We start from the raw sequence: 18,906 nt of genomic DNA on the forward strand, positions 1-18,906 counted from the left end.
GTCTATTGTGTGGCTTTGAAGCCACCGGTCGGCCATATTGGCTCGCCCCGGTAGGCGCGGTCTTCCATAGGAATTAATGGGATTCTACAGTATTTCAATTAAATGTTTCAAAGACAAAATAACATGTATTTAAGTACACGTTTTTTGTAGTGGGGACAGTAACATTAGTAATCTCAACAACAACAAAAACATATTTGTTTATATTAAGCTCACATAATTTAATTCAAAAGTGTGCATTAAGGTGTCTGTAATAGAATACACGTGTCTAAAACGAATGTAGACATTAATACATGCATTTCTATCGCTTCAACAAACAAAAACATGTTTTACGAAGGAGTACCAAGATGGCTACGCGATGGCTTCAATACAGCGCCCCCTGTTAGTCCTCCAGGGTTTATACACATCACTGGTCCAGATGCGCAGCTCGTGAGAGAGCACGAGCAGCAGCCACTCTAGCTATACGGTGCTGCATCACTAAAACTAAACCCTCATAAACCCTCATGCGGTTTATGAGCTGATCCTGAATTGAATCGACCTTATGGTTATTGACATCGTTTCACATTTATTATTGACTCTAAAGCAACAACAACAAAAAAAATCTCTATTCTTTGGGACTGATATTATATATTTTTTAAAATATTATTGAAAGAAAAAAGTATCATCTTGGTGATTGAATGTAAAGCATAGATAGGCCACGAATCATGCAACGTCCCCATCGAACATGACAATAACAGTAGCCGTTGTCAAAACCCACAAACAAAACGTGTCCCGCTGATCAGTGGGAATTTTACAGGCCCTCAAAAATTCACAAGTAATAGTTGAAAAAAACAAACAGCTATTCACAAGTAATAGTTCAAAAAGATGGTCTTAAAAGGTTAATAAGGTGATAAAACTATCATATTGTTTACACAACAGTCATTTGATACAAGCAACAGTTCAAGAACACAGTATTAGTGTTAGGGTGCAGTGCTAATAGGACTCTATGAAATGCATAACATCACAGTCCAACACAAAACAAATAAGATAACCCTTGAGAAGTTACAACAGCTCCCCCCAATTCTGCCATAACATCCTAGACAGTATTAGCAATTAATTATATGCCTAACTTATAGACAAAATGAATGTAGGCTAGTTCATGTATAATTAATCAACAGTTATATCTGTTTGGTTGAAGTTGTGATTGTCGTGTTGGTGCTCATGAGATAATGGTTTTACACATGGCAGCAATGTAATTCATTATTACTGCTGTCATCAATAATATGGCATAATATGCCATCACTGCGCGCACTCTTCTGCACACGGAGGCTCCTCCCCTTGTTTTCCTGTAAAGACATTCATGTCACGTGAGGGGAAATCCACCAATCTGCGTGTTCACGAGCTAAACTGGAGCGAGCGAGAAAACTTCCCAACAGGACCAGCCCGCTGCTCAGGCAGCCCAGTGTGTGTAGTAAGAGCGATATCGGGTGCCGTGCAGATTGTTCTGAGGAAAGTTGATGGAACGTTTGGTTATCTTTCGGATCCTAGCGAATCATTAAAACTTCGTATTGTTGGCTACACGAGGATTCATACTGACAAGACATTAGCTGCATTTATATTCAAACTTTTTAAAGTGTCAATGGGCTGACGACCTAAGCTAGCTAGCGTAAAGAATGGGCTAGCTAACTAAAGGTTTGGAGAGCGATTAAACTAACGTTAGCTAAACTTGCCAGCTAAAAGTTAGATGAAAACGTAGCTCGGTTACCAACAATGATATAACTACTACTGTTGGCGTATGTTTCTGGTGTTAAACCCAAGTTTATTTCGACTGAATGTGCAGGTAACGTTACTATTTTGGCACTTAAACTTCATAGCCTGCTAGATAATTCAGGAGCTAACGTTAGCACAGCTACTGTAGGTATGGGTTTTTTCTAGTTACTAAGCTAGCTAGCAGTAATTGGGGGTTATTTTTCACTGTCCGTAGTGGAACTGGGTCAACGTCCACGTACACCCTGATAAGTAGCTAGCTACATAAATGTGCCTTGTTTTCCTTAAAACTAGCGTAACTTTAAAGGTGACTAGCTAGCTAGTCTTAGCATTCGAACTAGGTAACGTTACTAGTTAACTAAATGAATAGTTACGTTTCAGAAGTTGATCCACAAATAAACTTGACCAGAGTGGCGACGTGGAGGAAAGTGGCAAACGTGTCTTACCAGGACATTGGAATACCATGTTGGGACCGTCTTGACCATTTGTGAAATCGTTCTGAACGATTCACGAGCATTCCAATGAGTGTAGAGGTCGTTTGATTTTGCAGCAGCTTTGCACCCTATGGTTCTGCTACAGACACCGAGAAATGGATGTTTCCAAGGTTGGTTTCCCAAACGGTGAGGGGCGACCGACAGACACTGGAGAGCATGACTGGACAGATTCCCCCAACGCAAGAGCTTGGGCTCATTCTGCTCCTCTTTCCCGGTCGCTGTGGACGGCTGTGTTTGACTATGGAAGTACTGGAGAAGACGAACTTAGTCTGCGGCGGGGGGACGTGGTTGAGGTCCTCTCGAAGGATGCTGCGATCTCGGGAGATGAAGGATGGTGGACGGGTAAAATTAACCACCGAGTTGGGATTTTCCCTGCGAATTATGTTACTTATCAACCTGCAATTTACAGACTTCCCGACGGTAGCACTGTAGGGGTGCGGGAGCGTCCGAGTACTCCCGTGCAAATAGATTTTAGTGAACTCGTTTTAGAGGAAATCATTGGTGTCGGGGGATTCGGTAAAGTTTACCGAGGGGCATGGAAGGACCAAGAGGTTGCTGTAAAGGCAGCCCGACAGGATCCTGACGAAGACATTACTGCAACTTCGGATGGTGTTAAACAAGAGGCCAAGCTCTTCTCCATGCTACAACATCCCAATATAATAAAACTTGAAGGTGTCTGTCTTGAGGAGCCGAACCTTTGCTTGGTGATGGAATATGCTCGTGGAGGGACTCTTAACCGGGCTTTGACAGGCCGGAGGATACCCCCACACATTCTTGTCAACTGGGCTGTTCAAATCGCCAGGGGCATGCACTACTTACACGAGGAGGCTGTTGTGCCCATTATTCACCGTGACCTGAAATCCTGCAACAGTAAGCAACATAACAATATTACCATCTGCTCAAAATAGCCACCCATCACTTTTCAGAACAGATGAGAATCTGAGCATGGCCATAGGAATGGTCAACAATCTCCTCTACCAACTAAAACATTACCCTAAGGCTCATGAATACACTTTTACTATCATTGTAAAACTGACAAACATATCTCCTAGCACCAAGAAATGTTGGGTTTTGCACGTTGTCTGATTAGGAAAGCTGCCTAGAATGCTATTGTAATGTTAGCTCAGCTGCTGTACTTAAACTTCAGGTGACACTGCATGCACGTTGTAGATAGGCCTGCAACTGAGAGTTGACGGTTGGCATTTGAAGGAATGATTTGTGGAACCCAGAGCAAGGTCTTCTCCGCCATGACTTTCCCTGTTCAAACTATCACACAAACTCTCTGAAACCCTCTTATGCTAATCCCACATTAATGATATGCTTGAACATGATGAGGATGATGATCATATTCATTCACGAATCAATCAAACACCTGGCCACAGTGGCATGTTGAAAGATGACTATTGTCATACTTGTTGTCACACAGTGAGCTCCAAAAGTATTGGGGCAGTGAAACATGTTTTGCCTCTACTCCAGCACTTTAGATTTGAAATTATACAATTACAATGATGTTAAAGTGCAGACAATCAGCTTTAATTTGAGGGTATTTTCATCCATATCGGGTGAACCGTTTATAAATTATAGCACCTTTTGAACATTGTCCCCCCCCAATTTTAGAGGACTAAAAGTATTGGGTCAAATTTACTTAAGTGTATTAAAGTAGTCACAAGTTTAGTATTTAATACCACATTAATAGCAGGCAATGATTGCATCAAGCTTGTGACTTGACAAACTGTTTGTGGTTGTTTCTGATTATTTTGTGCCCAATAGCAATGAATGGTAAGTAATGTATTTTAATTTTAGAGTCACTTTTATTGTAAATAGTATATTTTTAAACACTACATTAATGTGTATGCTACCATGATTATGGATAGTCCTGAATGAATCGGGAATAATGATGAGCTTAAAATTTACACGTACAAATATCATACCCCCCCCCCAAAATGCTCACCTCCCCTGATATTTTAATGGTGAGACATTAGCATGTTTTGAGTATATATTATTATTCACGATTGATTCAGGACTATCCGTAATCATGGTAGCTTCCATATGAATGTAGAAGTGTTCACCCAATATGGTTGTAAATACCCTAAAATTAAAGCTGACAATCTGCATGTTAACCTCCATAGTCATTGTATCATTTCAAATCCCAAGAACAGAGTACGGAGCCGAAACAAAATGTGATCCCCAAAAGTATTGGTACAGTATCTGTCCCATATTGCGTGACATAATTGAACGAAAACTCTGTGACAATACATTAAGTTAAAGGTGCAAAATGCAGAAATCGCTCTGCCATTTCCGGGTTGCTAAAATTATAATAGTTGGCCTAATTTCAGTTTGTTACAAAACAAGCAAGTGTAGAGAATCATCTTATCTTCTAAACTGCTGTGCAATATCTTTTCACTAAACAAAACTATTGTATTTTCAGCTGGGAAGCTGGTGTACAAAACCAAAATTAAGACGCAAATACGAAACTTAACTGGAAGCATAGAAATAGTGCACATAGAACAGATTTACCCCTTAGACTTGCTTTCATTGCGAATGACAGATCTATAACACATGTCTATGCTAATTTGGTCAGGTTGCCCAAAAAGTTACATATTACAGATTTAATTTAAGTTGGCCAAAGCAGTAATGTTTTACATTCTAACCCAAATACGTCAGTCTGCCTTTGGGAAGTGCAGAATCATTGCTGCTATGAAATTGCACCATCTCCGCATTCCATTAATTTCCACAGTACACAGGCAACTTTCCCTCTCCCAACTCTGTCCTTTTCGGTCACCCCTATGAACTTCAGAGGCCTGTACAAGCAGCTGAGAGCTCTCCATCTGCTTGTCGTTCTGTTAGGCATGTGGCTGATCCTCAGAAACCCAGATCCTTGGGTCTTTGTATGCAGGGGGGGGACCCTTGAGAGGATGTGAAGATCAACGTTTGCTCAGCTGGGGTCCCTAACCCCAACACCCCAGAAATATTGTCTCAAATTAAGCCCCTGATTTACTAAACACTCAACTTCAAACCATGTATGTGCTCCTAAATTACATGAGTGCTGTTTCAATGTTGGCGCTCACAACTGTAATGATAATATGGTCATTTTCCTAAGCCTCTCATATTAGGCTTATATGGCCCATGTGAAAATCAAACCCACAATCCCGGTGTTGCAAGAACCAACCCAAACTGAGCCACTAGAAAACATGAAGATTCTAGAACTGACCCTTGCTACAGTTGGGTTTTAGGCATGTTTTTCAGTTGGTGAGAATATTTAGACTCAAACCTTGGTGGGGCTTTTGAGGCCTCTGAGTCGTCCCTCTAAATAATGCATGAACATTTTTTAGTTTACTATGACTGTGTCTATGTACTTCAGAGTGAGACATCACCGCTGTGTTGTGTGAAACATGATTTTGGCACAGTGTCCGTTCTGCGGTATACCGATAGTGGCTTGTCTTATCAGGTTCAGATTTCTCAGAAGGTGAACCTTGTTCGTCAATTCATTTAGCTGTATTTTTGTTTTCACCGGGGATTCCTACACGTGTCTACATAGTACTGTCAGATGTGGGGGTGTGGGCAAACCCAACCTCTTCTATTGAACAGCTATTCGGGTAGCACATGTTAAATGGACAATAGACACTGGCTCACACCCCACCCCCAAGCAGCACTGCACTGCTAACACAAGTTAGTATGTGTATCTTTCCACATTATTGTGACAGACAGCACTGGTGGCTTGCTGAATTTAATTGGGGGGAAATGTGTTTGTCTAAGGGGCTCACTAAATTTACCCACTGACCCCCACTGGGAACTATATACTTTCTGTTTAAACCAGTTACTTAGGACACCAGCCACAAATAAGGGAGCCCAGAGGGCAATTCATCTGTGGGATATTGTTGTGAATGTTTGTCTTGAGCATGTGTTGTAAGATGAGGCAAAATGCAGTGCACAAACTTTCACGACCCAACTACCTTCACCTTCAGAACTGATCAACCCACAATTTACTTGGTGTAGTACTACACACTGATTTGATCAATGATTATTTTAAGGGATTATCAAAAAGTCAGTGAAATTGTGTGTCTTTGTGTGTCTTAATCTTTTAATACCTCGGTCGAAGGAGGAATGCCGCTAATGAGGGGCAAAAGCTTAACATAAGTTTGCACAATGGAGTGGTCAAGCACTAGTTGCTAGGTGACAGCAGCCACAAGAATGCCCAGACTCCCAGGTCTGAAAGGCTTAATTTCATTATATTTAATCTCCAAAACAGCTGCAACTTTTAAATTCTTCTAAAAAAAAATTTTTACAAGAGGTTATTCCTTCTTGCTGATTGGAGCTGGAGAGCAGAGAGGTACTGTAGATGGATGCAATGTTCATTGGCAGGCAGTGCAGAGCACACTGAAACTTGGCCTCTTGCCAGCCCTCATAACACTTTAATTTTGTAGTTTCGGGCACAGAGATGCAAAGGTTAAAGAATGTCAAGAATCTCGCTCCAGAATGGAGGTAACAATAGTGCCCTGTTGGAGTGCACACAGTGTTATTTTGTGTATCCAAGTCATGGCTATTTTTGCGCCTAGCGCTCAAGTTTACACCCTAACCTATACAATTGTTACTGTAAATATATATGCCCTTACAGAGGAGGGCTTAAGTAAGCTAAGCATTACTATAGATTGCAAGGAAACTTTTTTTTTTTTACTTCCCTGCAATTAACCAGAATAATGAGTAGTTCGCTTACTGTAGTTTTTTTTTCTGAAAGGAGAACTGGATTTAAAAAAAAAAATATTGCCACCAAAGAACTGCCTATTATCCAGCATCTTGAATAGCCCAACAGCTGGAGAAAACCTGACTGACTCAACCCAGTGTTCTGTCTACAAATTATCACCTTCAGCTGGTACCTTTTAAGGCTAACTCTTTTGTTTATATAATGTGGTAGAAACACAAGGGAAATGGTCTGAAAAAGAACAAGGGGAAAGACATTTTTCTCAGTGCCACCCAGGCCTACGGCCAAATAGACCAACTATAGGTCTAGTCTATGTTAGAAATACTCAACAAATTGGTTTTTAAAGATGGTCTAGTCCTTTAGGCTGTGGTTTGCTCCCCTCCCTGCTACTGAATCATGTTAATTACTATGGCAGAGCTCAGGTTCCGACATCCACATCTGAGGAAACTCCTTTAAAGGCCTGAAATGTGCCATGGGCGTCTCACTGAAATACAGCCTATGTCAACCCGACTTGTATTCAGAGGTTTGGACCAGCATTCAGGGAAAGGTTAGCATTAGTATATCATGTAATCAGGGAGTCTGTTATCAATGAACATACCACTTTTCTGTATCCTGTTTGGGAAAAATATAGAGTTATGTCGGGTAACTAGCCTAATCAGATTTTATAGAATCATGAACAATGAGATGAAACCGCTGTATTTTATAGGCTCTCATTAAGCCAGAAAAACCTGTTTTGAAATGGAATGCCAAATGTCACATTTAGGAATAGGCCTAGTTTCTTCCTATAAGCCTACTTGAAAATTGTGCCACTCTAAGGAACATATTTCAATCTAAATGAAGGTTGTTGCTATGTCAGTTACAGTATATTTATCTTCTACAAATAACACACAAATAAGGACAAAAATAATCTTACACTGCCATAGCTCTCCACAATATTGTTGCTATCCTTGTCCACTGTGATTTTGTTACATTACCCTCCAGATGTAGCCTATGTTGTGTGCTTTGTCACCCTCTCATTTGGCAAGTCAGTGACTGTGAGCTGGCAGTAGAGTCAAGGTCTCTTCTGGCTGTCCTTATCTACTTTATGCTCTATTCTGGAGTAGATTATTATTAACATTCAGGGCATGGGAAAGTTAAAAGTGTTCCCTTGTAAAATTAAATATGTGTTGTAGTTTTTAGATAATGGTGTTTTGTTAGCTTGGCCAAGTTGGATATGGTATTGATATGGAGGAGTCAAGGACAGAATGAGCTGATATCTGACTTTCAGGCAACCACCCCCAGTCTTAGAGACTGTTACACATTCTCTTTAATCAACAGGTGTCCAAACCTGGGGTGAATGCCAATGTTAATAGGTTCTTAATAAGTAGAGGGTGGCACACCTGCCAAAGTAAACAATGGCCTCCCTTCTTTAGCTAGGCCTATAGTTTGGGTACAGTATGTAATATCCATATTGTCTATATGTCCATGAGGAAGAATGTCTTCTAAATTAGAGGAGTAGTAATCGGGTTTCACTGCATATTTATATTGTTTGAATCGCACAAAGTGCTTTATATTAGTCTTTAAATAAAGCAAAAACTGCAGTCCTCTGAGAACACTTCATACTGTTTCTAGCCTATTCATTCAGTTAAAGGGTGGTGTGTTCGGTTTTGCCTTATAGACAGGTTCTGTATGTATCAGTATAAAGAATGTTTAAGACCTGGGGACAGATCTATTATAATGCTGTCATCTTGAAAAAGCCGAACACACCACCCATGAAAAAGCAGATTTTTCAAATTTGTTTTTACACCTGGAAGATATCCCATTGTGTGTCGCCAAACCAACCCTCTCCTCTGTCCTCTACTTTTTACCTAGTTTTGTTGCTTGAAAAAATAGAGAACGATGACATTGGAAGGAAGACTTTGAAGATCACAGACTTTGGCCTAGCCAGAGAGTGGCATAACACCACCAAGATGAGTGCTGCTGGCACGTACTCATGGATGGCCCCCGAAGTCATCAAGTCCTCCCTCTTCTCCAAAGGCAGCGATGTCTGGAGGTAAAAAAAATAACAGCACGCTCCTTCCACTCTCTTTTCCAAACACAGTCAGACTGGAATCAATAGGGTTTTTAGGAAATTATGATTTGGAAAGGTGGCACCATGATACTCCATGATACATTTATAAACATTTGTCCCGGCCTATTTCTGATAAGTGCTCTCCCGTGTTTCTACACCTGCATTGCTTGCTGTTTGGGGTTTTAGGCTTGGTTTCTGTACAGCACTTTGAGATATCAGCTGATGTAATATATATATATATATATAAAAATACATTTGATTTGTTATTTTGTTTAAACCAAAACTGTTTTATCAGATAACTTTCTGTACATTCTGTACTACTACTATGTGCAGTATAGCCTACAGTGTCCCTGAACACCCTCCACTGGTAGCTACAATCTGATGCATCAGGAGCTAACATTCATTTTATGAAAGATGATTACTGTAGGCTTGGTGCTTAATCTCAACAGGATCATTTGTGTTTGCACTGTACAGGTAAACAACATTTTACTGCCATTATTTAGTATTCAACATGTCCATTATTCAAGGACAAGTTCCTGTTTAGAGGAACTTGTCCTTGAATAATGGACATGTTGAATACTAAATAATGGCAGGTTTAAGCACAACAAGAAAGGTTTAGGCAATGTGAATTTGAGTGTTAAAATAGTGTTATAATATTAGGACATTGTGCTCACTGTATCTGTGTTCTCTCTACTAGTTATGGGGTCCTGTTATGGGAGTTGCTGACAGGAGAGGTACCTTACCGTGGGATTGATGGGCTGGCTGTGGCCTATGGTGTGGCTGTCAACAAGTTAACCCTCCCTATTCCATCCACCTGCCCAGAACCCTTCGCCAAGCTCATGGAAGGTGCTCCCACCAAGTCCGACCATCCATCTGTTCCCATTTTTGAAGAACTCATGTTGCCTGAAGTACATTCGTAGGATAATACATTCTCATTCCAGGACATTTGTGTGTGTATTTGGTCGCTGGTTCAAATATCCAAACCGACACTGGTGAAAAATCTGCAGATGGGCCCTTGTGCAAGGCACTTAAGCCTAATTTACTCCAGGGTGCTGTACTACTATGTCTGACCCTGTAAAACAACACATTTCACTGCACCTATCTGGTGTATGTGACAATAAATCATATATACTTCAAAATAATTATAATAATTACATCACACAACTAGATATTGGTATTGATTTAGTTCCAGAACATTGATCCCAATCTTGGTTCCACATTGTTGTTTATCTCAGAGTGCTGGGAGCAGGACCCCCACATCCGGCCGTCGTTTGCCTCTATCCTGGAGCAGCTGACAGCCATAGAGGAGGCGGTGATGGCCACTATGCCCCAAGACTCCTTCCACTCCATGCAGGAGGACTGGAGGGTGGAGATCCAGGAGATGTTTGACGAGCTCAGGACAAAGGAGAAGGTACAGGTTTAGGAGCTTAATTTGATCACTCTTTTGTTGCTGTGACAATGTAGGTCAAATTAAGACCATATATCTGTAATAACAGCAAGTGTCACATCCCTCCCCATATGCCTTCGTTCATTTGATCAGTGTAGGGGCATGTAATCTCAAACATAATGCCGTGATGTGAATCGTGAGAGGCACTATGTCAGCACTCGGGAAACAGTGCAAGATGTTGTGCAATGTATTTTGTATTTTCACTAAGTACATTTGTCCTGTTTTATAATTTACTCATCCTTTGTTGATTCATTAAGTAGGTAAGGTGTATAGCTCAAGTATAAACTGAGAAGTATAAGGTTAGAAGCGGTTGGAAGGCAGCTGTGCAATAAACCTGTAGTTAAGGAAATGCTATAATTTGAATGGTTAATTTCTGGGAGCGAGCTAATCTTGTCTAACAAAATAAGGTATTAGTGTTAATGGTTTAAAGTATTTCCCCTTGTTAATATGACAAGCTGCTTCCCTTAGTCCCTCCTCTTATATCAAATGGGATTTGTAATTGCTGTATCAAATGCGCTTTCATGTAAATTCAGCTGAATTGTTAAGCAGCAAACTTGGCAAATTGTGAAATATGTCAAACCTCTTCCAGGGATTGTCTAGCATGTCAATTCTTCATGTTATTTCCCCATACGACACCGGTTCATTTCATTACCTCTAAAAGGTAACAGAAGCACATTGGAGAACAAGTTATTGTACTGAAACTTGACCACAAGAAATGTACAGAGGTACAATTGTGTGTGTGTTTGTGTGTTATTGTTCCTCCAGTGTGAGTTTCTACATTCCATTGTTAAAGGTTGCATATGATCTAAAACGCTTATCCATCTATATTTATGAGGGACCATAAGTCTAAACCTACTGTAGGTATAATGAGGTTCAGCTTTCTTCTAAAACTTCAGTGACGTTTTTTGCCGGACGTATATAGGGCTATTGTTTCAGTTATTTTTAACACAAATGATTATATAGTTTTTCAACATTACAAGTTGCAACGTTGTTACACAACATAAATCTAATTTTCACTTCAGTGAGTTTGTAAAGCTGCTTTGCAGAAGTAATTCATTAAGGATTATTCCGTTTTATGAGAGGAACCTAAACAAAAGCAAGAACATGAAATGCAAATGCCGCCCTGTAGAGGAGATCAACTGATTTTGTTAACCCTACTCATTTGCAACCTAGTTGACAATCAAGCATTGGCAGCCTCTTAGCCAGGCAGTCCAATGCCTCTCTACCACTCTGTAGCTGTGCCTCAGCAACTGAGGGGCCCCCTTTAGCTTGTGGTCTTTGGCTATGTCATCGCTTCCCCACACACCACAAGGTCTCTGCAAAGCTCCATGAAGCCAGTTGGGATTTACAACCTGTGAGTGCTGGCCAGCCTCTCTTAAAAGAGCTCTCCTTCACGCAGGGCTCTGCTCCAGGGCACTGATCACTGCTATGCTGCAGATTTACCTTTGTTATTTGCAAAGGTAAATCTGTAAACAAGGAAGGTATTTGTGAATTATTTTTAGCAAAAATGATAGAAGGGATAAGGAAATAATGCCCTGTCTAGAACCTGTCGATGTGGATAATTTTCCAGTGTTTCCCCTATCATTGTATTGCAGAGGTGGGCACACCTGCCTATCGCTGTCCCTCCCTCCCTCCTCCTCCTCGGCTTCGATTGGTCTCAATTTATAATTTTGTTACTTTGGGCGAGTCGTGCACCCCACCAAATGAAAAATGTAGGGGGAAAAAGTATATTATACAGAGTTGTCTGTCATGTGACCCTCCTACATGTGTTCCTTCCTTCCTGTAGGAGCTGCGTTCGCGTGAGGAGGAGCTGACGCGTGCGGCGCTGCAGCAGAAGTCCCACGAGGAGCTGCTGAAGAGGAGGGAGCAGCAGCTGGCGGAGCGGGAGATCAACGTGCTGGAGAGGGAACTAAACATCCTCATCTTCCAGCTCAACAAGGACAAGCCCAACGTCAAGAAGAGGAAGGGCAAGTTCAAACGCAGCCGCCTCAAACTCAAGGACGGCAACCGCATCAGCCTCCCGTCAGGTGGGTGTTTCTGACCGGCTTTCTGTCTTGTCGAGATAACATTGACTTAAAGACAGACTATCTTCGAGTTGAGAAAAAAAGTTCAACAAATTTTACACCAATGGTAATCTCGGACACCCAGAACAAAAATGTTGCGTTATTTGTTCAAATGCTCAATTAGGTTCTGTCTTTCTCATAGATGTATGAGGTAAGATATTAACAAGACTAAAAAAGTCTCCACCCCCCTAAACGGAAACTCTCAGCCAAAAAAGTGTTCCACTTAAAATCAAAGCTTGAAATCCCGCCCCCACTTAAAGCCCCACCTCACCCAAATAATCTCAAAATAACCAGTGATGGAAAACCAAAGCACCGGAACTACTGTTGCTCGTTAGTCATCGCATCCCAGTCTTTTGACAGACATTACGATACCATTTATGTTGCGTAGTCTGTCCACTAGAGATTACACGAATGGTAAAAGCTAAACAAGTGACCAACCACCCTTGCCTGTGTCTCTGTTTTCTAGATTTCCAGCACAAGATCACGGTTCAGGCGTCACCCTCCATGGACAAGAGGAGGAGTCTGAACAGCTCCAGCCCCCCCAGCAGCCCCACACTCATACCCCGCCTTCGGGCCATCCAGTGTAAGTGCACCTTAGACAATCAATCCACATACTGCATTAACACAGGAACACGACAGACCTGGGTTAAATGCATAACAAAACAATGTAACTATCAAATAAAGTATTTTTATGTGTGCTTCATTGTGGCATAGCTGTTATGACTGGGTAAGCTTCCCTCACCAAATGCTGATGTGGTTCTGCGTGAATGTTTTCTCCCTCTAGTGTGTGCCCGCATTGACAGTATTCGAAGGGGCAGTATGTATGTGTATCACCAGGATGTGGATATCACCAGCGAATGCCAGCCCTCTACTGGGTTTAGGAAGAAAGGCAAGCAACTGCGGCATTGTTGGGATGTGGCCGCTGTGTGTGCACCGGCTAACGTGTTTCTCAACTGCTAAAGTTCTAACAACGGGCTACCAGCTGCTGCCTGTGTGCTTCTGGCTACTAAGACAACTTGATGGACTATCATCATTACTGATTTTTCCTCTGAAAATCCCAGGGTGTTTCAGGGTTTTTACTACTACTAATAATAATATGGGTTTGCTTTGAAATGAAGAACACGTTGGGATGCGTCAGAGGCTGTTTGTAACCTGTAATGTTTATCACAGAAGGTGTTTTTTTTTTGTTTGCAACCCAACCTGTTCTTGAAATATTGACATCAAAATACTGGGTCTTTTTGATTTCCTAACCAGTGTTCAGCTGCAGGGATTATATTTCTTATTGCGGTGGAGGTTGTCTTCTCAAATAATCCAGTCCTCTAATTGCTTAGCTACTCAGGTGTTTGAAGACTAATATATCTGCTGTTGGCCTGGACTCTCACAGAGATTTGTCACTGGGGCATTGGAGTACTCTGCCAGTTGTTGACTGATGTTCGCTCCTTCATCACAGTGACTCTGGACGAGAGCAACAGGACATGGGGACGAAGCACCATCTACAAGCCGGAGGAGTTTGATGACGTCAAGAAGGGGATTAAGAAGAAGGGGCGAACGTGGGGACCGAGCTCCGTTCAGACCAAGGAGCGGGGAAACTGTGCTGAAAGGTACAGGACATTAATGTTTCTTTCCATCTCCGTTCAGTATTTCTTCTGTCATCTTCATGGTGTCTGTGTGGGTTGTTTGATGAAACTGACTTGTCCTGGCAGAGTGAGGCCACTGTCTGATGGAAACAACCCCTGGTCCACCAGTCTGGTGAAGTCCCAGAAGTCCGTTCCATTGGCTGCATTGTTTGCAGAGCAGCAAGGTGAGGGAAATCTGTTTTCTAATATAATCAGATACAACAATACCATTTCTTAGTCCCTGTCAAAAGCTTATCAATGACTATTTGTCTCTGTCCTCGTCCTTCATTTTTAGGGACCAATAAAGATGAGATTTGCTCACCAGATAGCTCGGACAACAGCAAACCAAAGCAACTGAAGTTCCCCAATCAGGTCTACATCGATCTACCTCTGTGGAAGGATGAGCAGCAGCAGGGGGGTGAGGGGACGGCAGGAGGCTGCCCTGGGGAAGGCCTGGAGGACCCCAGCACCACCTCAGCCAGCTCCACCAGCACCACCCCCCAGCACACCCCCACCAACAGTCTGAAGAGGGCCTCAGCTCGCCGCCGGACAGATACCGTGCTTTACGTCTGTGCCTCAATGCTGGCCTCGGTGGGGCTGGGCTTCGACCTGCGTGACACGCTCAAGGCCCCACCGGGAGACGACCCTGAGCCCCAGCCCAGCGTGGAGAAGAAGAAGAAAGAGGGTCTGTTTCAGCGCGCCACACGCTTCCGCCGCAGCACCAGCCCCCCTTGTGGACGTTCCTCTCGCAAGGAGGAAGCAGCCTTATCCTTGTCGGCGGGCTCCCAAGGCCCTGTCAACCTCATCTCCATGTCCTCCATCTCAGAGTGCAACTCCACCAAGTGCCTCCTGCAGTCGGACGCGGAGGGGCCTGAGCCCATCCCTGTGAAGGAGGTAGACCCCAGAGCACAGCCCAACAGCGGCTCCCAGCCACAGGGTCCGGGCAGCAGGACTCAAGCTGAGGTCGAGCCCCTCCCCCAGCCTGCAGCCCCAGAGCAGACTCCGCCTCAGAGCATGGGCTCTAGCCTCCGAAGGAAGAACTCATCTGTCGTTCAGGACAGTGAGTGAAAGTGACAGTCAGGACTGTATAATGCAGTAATGTTGTTTAATGCTGTGAGGTGACACCACTGTGCCCAAAACTGTTGCAATGAAACTGACTGTTAATTTATTTCCACAGCTAATGGTACATCTGGCTGTCACACAACCTCGTCGGGACAATCTTCCACCATGACCTCTCAGAAGAAGTCTGACAGGGAGGAGACCCCTGAGAGAGCAGCCAGTGGGGAGACTGTTGCTTCCAGACCCCGGCCTTTGTCCCTCCGTGGCAAACCCCACTCCTGGGGTCTCTTGAGGGGCCAAAACAAGAGCTACTCCCTGGGCCACTACTCTGGTGAGAAGAGCGCCAGGAGCCTCAACATCGTCCTCTCTTCCGCTGAGGTCAAGATGGACTGCTCTCTGCTTGACATGGACACGGAGGGGCAGAAACGTGACTGCACCGTGCCCCTCTGCCGAATTCAGAGCAGCCCCAGTCGCCCCTCCGTCTTCGAACTAGAGAAAAAGTTCTTGTCATAGCAGAAATAAGCTGCCTTATTACCAGGCTACCAGAGCAGAATCTTTAACGTTTGAGTTGGATCAACAACTCTTATTTGACATTCCAGGGCATTCCACTGCCCTCATGTTTTTTTTAACCTGAATGTGGGCCACTGCTGCTTGATGATACCTGTGCTTTTTTATTTATATCTGTAATATTTTGCTTGGTAATTTAATATTGGGGGAAAAAACATATTTCAATAGCATCAGGTTGATTGAACACATTCCATTTTTTGTTGCAAAAATGGCGCCATTTCTGCACACACACTGGTTTGGATCGTGGCATCTCAAGTTAGAAAATGATGCGTACTTTAAAATGTCAAACAATGTTCATTTGCTTTTGTCTATAAATATATTTTTCTCCAATTTGATTTAATGCTGGTTATTATTTTGTTTTCTATTGATTTTGTTCATCGATTCTATTTTATAGATGCCACAGTGTTTATTTTAGGACAAGTTCTGTCCAATGTCAGAGGTAATATTGAATGTCTTTGGCTCATCTTTGACTTCTGTCTGGAAGTCAACATGTGGCTCAACTGACAGATGTAGAGTAACAGTGCAACCAACAACACTGGAGATCCTAGTCTCAACACTGAAACACTAAGCAAGGCCTGGTCAGCCACTACCTTACCACTATACGACTAGACAAGCGTTACAAACAACTGAACCAGTCCCACTACTGTACAGACTATTCAGCATTATTCGCTGCTGTGTTTTTTGTGGAATATGACCATTTGGCTCGAAACCAATTCACATGGGGGCTTAGTCTACCTAGCTTCCTGTGCAAACACTATTTTGAAGAACAAAGAAATGGTGATTGGATGGGGGGAAAGTATGAAGGTGTTTTATTTGGCTTATCATAAATGTATATTCTGTATGAATGGTTATCATTACAGTATTGATTATTTCACACCTTTGTTCCTAAAGATGGAATGACATTTTGAAAAAACATATTCCAATACTTGTTTGAGTAACAGATGCAGTATTCCTTAGCTTTTTGTTGACAGGAACCGCCTTTTTGATGCACCTAGACTATTCAAGTTGTTATCGTCTAAATATTCAGTCCCATGTAAGTCATCAGTACCGAGCAACATGTAAAACTGTCCTGTAAATATCCAACGTACAGTATTTGTTTGTCCCGTTTATACAGTTTTCAAAAAATATTGAAAGTTAATCTCCTTTTGTAGTACTATTTTAAATCTGGAGTACTTCTCTTTATTTAAATCAACATTCCTAACAGTACCTCCCAGTCAGCTGTTGAAGTCAGTACAACTGGAAGAATATCTTATTTAAAAAAAAAATAATGAAACACTGCCTTTGAGATCACATTGTCATAGCTAGATAATTTATGGGGTCCTTGCTATATCCTGACATGTTATGCCTGCCATTAATACAACAACTTTGATAAGGCTTTCTTTTTCATACTTTTTATTAGCATTGTGTTTGCTGTGCTTGGGAGAAGAACAGTGCAAGAGATTGAGACAGACATTTACAGATCTTTAGTTATTTATTTTTTTGAAACTTGTTTTATCACATTTTGTTCACACCGCAGAATCCCAGTGCTGTTTTATCCCCATATTAATAATCACAGGCTTTAAGTAATACTTCAGTTGACCTCAACCTTCTTTTATACTTGAACCACTTCAAGAATGGCTGATTAGCATGATAGGTCTTTCAACCAGCATGAATCCTCAGAAACCCCCCACGTTCTTTCTGGAAATGTAAATCAACTCAAGATGACCATACTAAACAAATCTGAATGCATACCGTCAGAAAGTATTTACACCCCTAGACTTTTTCAAAAATGTTTAGTCAATTTAAAATGGGTTCAATTGAAATTGTGTCACTGGCCTACACCCAATACCATGTTTTTTTTTTTAGAAATGTTTACAAATGAATTAAATATAAAAAGCTGAAATATCTTGATTCACCAAGTATTCAACCCCTTTTATGGCAAGCCTAAATAAGTTGCATGTGTGCAATAGTATTTAACAAGATTTTTGAATGACTACCTCATCTCTGTACCCCATACATACAGATAATTGTAAGGTCCCTCAGTCGAGCAGTGAATTTCACACACAGGTTCAACCACAAAGACCAGAGGTTTTCCAATGCCTCGCAAAGAAGGGCACTTATTGGTAGACGGGTAAAAACATTTATTTTTAAAAGCAGACATTGAATATCTGTTTGCGCATTGGTAAAGTTATTAATTACACACAATCACTACAAAGATACAGGCGTCCTTCCTAACTCAAGTTGCTGGTGAGGAGAAAACTGGATGGATCAACATTGTAGTTACTCCACATTAGTAACCTAAATGACAAAGTGAAAAGAAAGCCTGTACAGAAGAAAAAAAAAGAATCCAAAACATGCATCCTGTTTGCAATAAGGCACTAAAGTCAAACTGCAAAAAATGTGGCAATGGAATTAAACTTTGTCCTGAATACAAAGCATTATTTTTGGGGAAAATCCAACAATCGCTGAGTACCACTCTTCCTATTTTCAAACGGTGGTGGCTGCATCATGTTATGAGTATGCTTGGCAAAACTTGAACATGACCATCAAGCAATGATCAACAATCAACTTGACAAGAGCTTGAAGAATTGTTTTAATAATAATAATGTGCAAATATTGTACAATCCAGGTGTGAAAAGCGCTTATAGACTTACCCAGAAAGACTCACAGATGTAATCTCTGCCAAAGGTGATTCTAGCATGTATTAAGTCAGGGGTGTGAATACTTATGTAAATCAGACATTTCTGTATAGGGTATGTGTAGATGTGTGACTAGGGTGTAGATGTGTGACTGTTATCAAAACGTCACGCCAGGGTAAGCCTACACAGCCCTTATTAGAAGTGTTTCTAAAATCCCCTATGGGAAAAATGGTGGAAAAACGATTGAAACCATTTCCCTGTTTAACCGCTAGGTTCTATGGGTATCTATGACTCATATTGTGGTACTCTATAGCAGGGTTTCCCAAACTTGGTCCTGAGGATCAGCTGTGTAGTGCTGGGGGGGGGGGAGAACCCTGAGATAGACGTGAATGAGCTCTGCTGTTGATCTGCAGACTCTGTGTTGACGAGGGAGAAAACAACCTGTCTCCTATGTTCCCAACACTTTCACCAAAGCTCAAAGTCACTCACATTCCATGAGACAGATTTTTGATACTGTATTTTTAAATCAGCCGTTTGGTTTGTGAAATTA

The 18,906-nt window shown here is 41.9% G+C and overlaps 1 protein-coding gene across 5 annotated transcripts; it reads left to right on the forward strand.

The window, feature by feature from the left end:
* Positions 1–1,336: 1,336 nt before the first annotated feature.
* map3k21 (mitogen-activated protein kinase kinase kinase 21) lies at positions 1,337–17,499 on the forward strand. Of its 5 annotated transcripts, none has more exons than XM_036956108.1 (11): positions 1,337–1,440; positions 8,788–8,968; positions 9,684–9,832; positions 10,222–10,397; positions 12,220–12,460; positions 12,963–13,079; positions 13,281–13,385; positions 13,947–14,097; positions 14,200–14,297; positions 14,408–15,172; positions 15,290–17,499. In XM_036956108.1, exons 2-11 carry the CDS (start codon positions 8,886–8,888, stop codon positions 15,682–15,684), a joined length of 2,280 nt encoding a protein of 759 aa, XP_036812003.1. In that variant the 5' UTR covers positions 1,337–1,440; positions 8,788–8,885; the 3' UTR covers positions 15,685–17,499. The 5 variants fall into 5 exon arrangements, with proteins under 5 accessions (XP_036812003.1, XP_036812002.1, XP_021431996.1 ...); XM_036956107.1 differs by having other exon boundaries at positions 1,340–1,447; XM_021576321.2 differs by having other exon boundaries at positions 1,388–3,107.
* Positions 17,500–18,906: the final 1,407 nt, after the last annotated feature.

This window comes from Oncorhynchus mykiss, chromosome 20 (genome assembly GCF_013265735.2).
Source record: "Oncorhynchus mykiss isolate Arlee chromosome 20, USDA_OmykA_1.1, whole genome shotgun sequence".
Classification (NCBI taxonomy): domain Eukaryota; kingdom Metazoa; phylum Chordata; class Actinopteri; order Salmoniformes; family Salmonidae; genus Oncorhynchus; species Oncorhynchus mykiss.